Source organism: Scomber scombrus, chromosome 7, assembly GCF_963691925.1.
Source record: "Scomber scombrus chromosome 7, fScoSco1.1, whole genome shotgun sequence".
Taxonomy (NCBI): domain Eukaryota; kingdom Metazoa; phylum Chordata; class Actinopteri; order Scombriformes; family Scombridae; genus Scomber; species Scomber scombrus.
In genome coordinates this window covers 31,364,676-31,370,675 of record NC_084976.1, presented here as the reverse complement: position 1 = coordinate 31,370,675, position 6,000 = coordinate 31,364,676, and the positions used below count along the sequence as shown (strand labels likewise).

The 6,000-nt window shown below is 38.6% G+C and overlaps 1 protein-coding gene across 1 annotated transcript; it reads left to right on the top strand.

Moving 5' to 3' along the window:
- Positions 1-828: 828 nt before the first annotated feature.
- LOC133983097 (zinc finger protein 239-like) lies at positions 829-5,497 on the top strand. Its single transcript, XM_062422051.1, has 2 exons — positions 829-1,078; positions 3,610-5,497. The coding sequence occupies exons 1-2, from the start codon at positions 907-909 to the stop codon at positions 4,629-4,631; spliced, it is 1,194 nt and encodes a 397-aa protein (XP_062278035.1). The 5' UTR covers positions 829-906; the 3' UTR covers positions 4,632-5,497.
- The last annotated feature ends 503 nt before the right edge of the window (positions 5,498-6,000 follow it).

Below are 6,000 nucleotides of genomic sequence, written 5' to 3'. Positions count from 1 at the left end.
TCATGTTAACAGCTGAAGTCTGCCTTAATGGGGGTATTAAAGCCCCGACACACACAGGAGAGGTTGGGGATTTTCCTGGCCTCAGCGTAACATCTTAGGGTTCTCTCTGCATGAGCTGAGGTCTTCAATTTGACTGGGAAATTGTGGACTGTACTGCAGACAGTTCTCTGTGATGCTCAATTTCAATAAAAATCATTGAAAGCATCAGCAGTGTGTTCTGAAGATGTTTTACTGTAGTGGGAAAATATTCTGTGTGATGCCAGAAAAGGTTCATAAGAAACTGCATAATTGCAAAACATGCAAGAGAACTTTGAGACTTTTTGATGACTTTATAATCTACATGAGAAGAACCTGCTGTCACAAAGCAATGATTCTGTCATCTGCAGGATTCAGCTGTGAATATGAATAAAACACAAGAACACATAATGGCAGCACGTGTCAATGAAACCAATCCATAAACAGGACAATCAAGCTGAAACTCCTTTAGACAAGTGTTCACCAACATCTTTGTAAATGAATGTAAAATATTCTCCATGAAGAGGAGATCAGAATGTCTTTATATAGGTTGTACATTGTCAACAACACTATTACGTTTTGTTTTTCAGGTTTTTTGTTCTGTACATTTTTGTAACTACTCATACTGTTATCAACAGCATTTGTTTGGAAGAAATAATCTCCCAAATCTTAGAAAAATCTTTCTTTCACAATACTGTGAAAGGGAAGCCGAAACTAACGCGTTACAACAAGCCAAACTATCAGGCTTTAATAACCACTGCATCCCGCATCGGAAGCTTAAAAGTGTAACACCAAAACGGAAGTAAACTTTACACGCGTTAGTAGCTGCTTGGTATTGTGTTTGGAAGAAGTCTCTCTGCATTACACGGAGACATTTTATTTGAAGCAACAATGACTTCAGCTCAGCGTCTGAGAGAGTTAATCAACGAGCGACTAACTGCTGCTGCTGAAGAAATATTCCGAGATTTTCAAACAACTATCTCAGAGTACGAAGAAGAGATCAACCGTCAGCGCAGACTGCTGGATATCGTTTGGAAACCTGAAATAAAGTTACACAGAACAGGTCTGTAAAACTCTAAAAGATAAAACCGGAATAATCATCTTAGAATAACCACCACAAAATATATAATCGTTTTTTTCTCGGGTTTCTACAACACGGAAGTCAGTTTCTGTTTGGGAGTTGCAAAGACAACGAAACTACAAGCAAATCTCAAAAGCACATAAGATAAATTGAAAAAGATACATAACTAATAAACCATTTAAATAATTAATTTCTGGACAAGTATGAAGTGTGGAGAATATAAAACGTGCACATCAATAAATAATGAATAATGTTGCTCATATTCATGATAGCTGCCATCTGTAAGATGAGATAGCAAAGCATTCAGCGGTGTGCCATTTATAGATAGATAGATAGATAGATAGATAGATAGATAGATAGATAGATAGATAGATAGATAGATAGATAGATATTACTGTATTGTCAGACAGGTCTGAAATTTTGCTTGCGTCCATCAGCAGCTCCATTGCAAACACAGACATGCAACACCAATACACTAAAACAGTGACGCATCAAACTCTACAACCAAAATGCACATTAGTGTCTCTTCACCTGGTCCTTGATCTTGACTTAGATTCAGTGTTTAGCATAAGGAGGAATGCTTAATCCTGATCTTATTGAATGAGGGCAACTACTCTGAATCTACAGTTTGATGGTTACAGTTGAAATTCTTAGTTTAAAACATGTTTATGATTAGAGATGGTGTTGTTAGCCAGCCTTAACATGTTGATGTGATAGGCTGTTTTACAGAGTTTCTGGAGGGATTGGCCCACAATCTTTGAGCAGATGTTTAATTGATGTAACAATTTGGCTCTTAAGGTTGTAGACAGATTCTTGAACCACACAGTGTTGTTTGATTTTGTTTAGCAGTCTGATAGCAGCTGGGTAGAAACTGTTAGTGAACCTAACAGTGCTGCTGGGAGAACAGTCTATGACAGGGCTGACTAGAGTCTCTCAGGATGCTGGTTGCTTTGGCCAGCATGCGCTTTTGTGCCATGTCCTCTAAGGTGTCACTGTGACCCCAATAGGTCCTCTCTGCTGTCCTCACCAGTTTCCTCAGGGCCTTTATGTCTGAGGTGTCCTCATACCAGAGAAAGATACTGCTGATCAGAACCATAGACTGTATATAAGAAATGGACGTAACATCCGTGATGTCACCCATTGGTTTGTGGACTGCTGCTCGGAGGCCAATAGTATCGGATCTGGGCAGCGCCATCTTGAAAATTTCAGGTGCATGCTGGGAAAAATAAAAACACGGATTCTACTTATATGGGCATCAGGAGGAGCATGAGGCGCCCTCCTGAACCTGTGAACCAATCAACCTGTCAATCACGATGTAGCCACGCCCTAATGCATACCCTGCTTTATCGTCACATATAAAATCAGGGAGGCCAAAATGTCCCAAATGAACATCATACTGCATTGAAGAAGGCTTTAAACTAGCGATTGAGACCATAAACACATTTTGAAAACGTTTACTGAGGTTAGAAATCAAGTGAGAAGTTGGTGAATTCTCCATTGACTTGTATAGAGACGGAAGTCCTTTTGACACCAAAACGGTCGCCCCCTGGTGGCCTTTTGATAGAATGCAGCTTTAAGTTACTTCCGCGTTGGCCTCATTTCAGAGGACCGGAACTCCCCGCCTGATCAGAACAATCTCAATGGTGATCCTGTAGGAGGTGGTGAGGATGGATGGACTGAGGTGAGCCCTCTTCAGCCGGCGCAGGAAATGTAGAAGCTGGTGAGCCTATTTCACCAGGGAGGAGGTGTGCAGGGACCAGGACAGGTTGTCAGCCATATGAATGCCCAGGAACTTAGTGTTCTGTACAGTCTCTACAGTCCTGTTGATGAAGATCGGGATATGCATGGGCTATTTCTTCCTGAAGTCGATCACCATCTCCTTGGTTTTTTGACTTTCAGTACAAGGTTGTTGTTCCTGCACCAGTCTGCAGCTGATTCTGTGTTTTTGCAACACTTAAACTTGAGAGAAAGTGTTGGACATCATAGTAAAAGCCTTAACGATGTGTATAAAGTACAGCTATAAAGCATTGATTAATGGCTCAATTGAGTGTTAATAAATCATGAATTACTACTTTATTAATCATTTGTAAGTCATTGATAAAAATGATTTTTGAGTTGCCCAGTTGTGAAGAATCCACAATGTGTTTACCACAATAACATTTGCTTAATTTAATTCTTTACAGAGAAACCTCCTATGTGCATTTTTTCTTTCTTGCTGATGACTTAAAATATGTGAAGCGCTCATCATTCATTAATGACTTTTAACCCTGATGACTAATCAGATAGTCATTGAACACTTTATTAATGACTCATAATCATGAACAATAATAAGTCATTCATAAAGGGTCATTGTGTTAATGTTAATGGTTTACAGATGATTTATTAAGCGTTAGTAAGTAGCTTTTAACCATTAATTAAGTCATTAATTAATGCTTATAAAGCCTCTATAAAGGATGTCTTATCAGAAAGTGGTACAAGAGTTTCTCTTCAATCTTTCCTCTTTGTCCTTCCAGAGCTCCCACAGCAACATGTCTATGAGGAGGAGGAGGTTCTCACTGACCAGCAGCTCTGTGACCAGGAGAGGAACTATAGTCTGGACCAAGAGGAACCAGAGCCTCCACAGACTCAAGAGGAACAAGAGGAACCAGAGCCTCCACAGATTCCAGAGGAACAAGAGGAACCAGAGCCTCTACAGATTAAAGAGGAACCGGAGGAGCTCTGCACCAGTCTTGAGGGAGAACAGCTGGTACTGAAACAGGAGACAGAAACTTTGATGTGCACTCCTACTTGTGAGGAAAGTGAAGATCAGACTTTGGACTTGAGTCCTGATGAAACTCATATTGAAGCAGAGAAAGAGCATGTTGTCAGTGTGTCAGTACAAACAGTTAAAAGCTCTGTGAAACCTGAACCAGACGGTGACGAGCAGCTCCTCTCTCATAACTCTCATGTAGCTGAGAGCCAAGATCACAAAGGAGGCAAACGTAGACACTCAGGATCAACTAAAAAAACAAAAACAAAACCACAGAAGAGACATCACAGTAGAGAAAAACGTAAGAAGGAAGATAAGTCTACCACTTCAAAGATTCACACTAATACTTTGACAGGGAAACAGCCTTTTAAATGTGACACTTGTGGGAAATGTTTTGCGTTCAAGTCCAAGTTGAACAGACATCTGAGAGTCCATACAGGTGAGAAGCCGTACCCATGTGACACTTGTGGGAAATGTTTTGCGTTCAAGTCCAAGTTGTACAGACATCAGAGAGTCCATACAGGTGAGAAGCCGTACCCATGTGACACTTGTGGGAAATTGTTTGCGTTCAAGTCCAAGTTGTACAGACATCAGAGAGTCCATACAGGTGAGAAGCCCTACCCATGTGACACTTGTGGGAAATTTTTTGCATTCAAGTGCAAGTTGTACAGACATCAGACAGTCCATACAGGTGAGAAGCCGTACCCATGTGACTCTTGTGGGAAAAGTTTCACTCGGATGAGCACGTTAAAAGGACACATGAGAATCCACACAGGTGAGAAGTAGTACAATTGGAAAAACTTGTGGGAGAGAGTTCAGATATACTCACCAATTGAAAATTCACATGAGAACACACATGAAAAAAGGTTCTGTGTGATGCCAGAAAAGGATTCAGCTGTGAATATGGATAAAACACAATAACACATAATGGCAGCACGTGTCAACAAAACCAATCCATAAACAGGACAATCGAGCTGAAACTCCTTTAGACAAGTGTTCACCAACATCTTTGTGAATGAATGTAAAATATTCTACATGAAGAGGAGATCAGAATGTCTTCATGTAATGTTATACATCGTCAACAACACTATCATGTTTTGTTTTTCATGGTTTTTTGTTCTTTACATTACATTACTCATACTGTTAGAAACAGCATTTGTCTGAAAGAATTGTAATCTCCCAAATATTGGAAATATCTTTCTTTCACAATGATGCACTGTACTAGCTGTTAAAGTAAAGGTGCCCAATGTTGTGGCCCTAGTAGACAAGAGTCTGTATATATGAAGTTTTTTATTAGAATTTATAGAATTATAGTTCCAAGTTCAACAAGGATTTAAAATTCACATACTTTCTACTCATACTTCATATTTATAAATGAAGACTCCTATTTTTTTTTTTAAAGAAGTCAATGTTTATATCCAGGAATGACTTATAAAAACTTTTATGTTACTGTATAATGTTGTGGTGTAAATAGTTGACTTTTTTTTCTCTATACAATATATGTGAGTGGATTGAAACAGAGAAAAACCTCCAGAGGTTTTGTCTCACTTAATTTTCATATGTCAAACATAAGTCATTTTGTTTACTGTGTTTAATATTTTGTTTGCATTTTGTGATCAGTTTACATTGAGACAAAGTTCAAATAGAAATGTTGTGGGCTGCTTTAGAGATGACACAGATTGCAAATGATATACTTGTCTGTTAACACGTTTTATGAAAAATAAAATATTTTTCATGATGGCTTCTGAGACTGATATTCTTCATTGGATTGACTGGATAATTAGGGTAACTGAAAGCGTCATTAACTTAAGTGTTAGTAGTGCATACAATAAGTCCATAAACAAATTATTTTATTTTAATACAATTTTAATGTATGCAAATGTGGGCATTTATGATTTTAAAAAAGTGTGTGTAATGCAGTAGAATAAATAATTAACTGAGGCATTAAACAGTTTAATTGCTGTTGGGACGAAGGACTTCCTGAAGCGCTCAGTCTTACTTGTAGGTCTGCACCACCTCGATGTCCTGTATATAATACATTCACAATCAGAATAAAATAAATACAGATGCAAATAATGAATAAATAACATAAATGCATTCTGCCAGCAGGAATGGTTCATGTGTCTCTGAGCAGGACACAGTGGACTACACAGCA

Bases quoted from the DNA above. Each gene is read 5' to 3' on its own strand.
- LOC133983097 (XM_062422051.1), top strand. From the start codon at position 907: ATGACTTCAGCTCAGCGTCTGAGAGAGTTAATCAACGAGCGACTAACT. The intron at 1,079-3,609 runs GTCTGTAAAACT...TTGTCCTTCCAG, and splicing joins AATAAAGTTACACAGAACAG to AGCTCCCACAGCAACATGTC.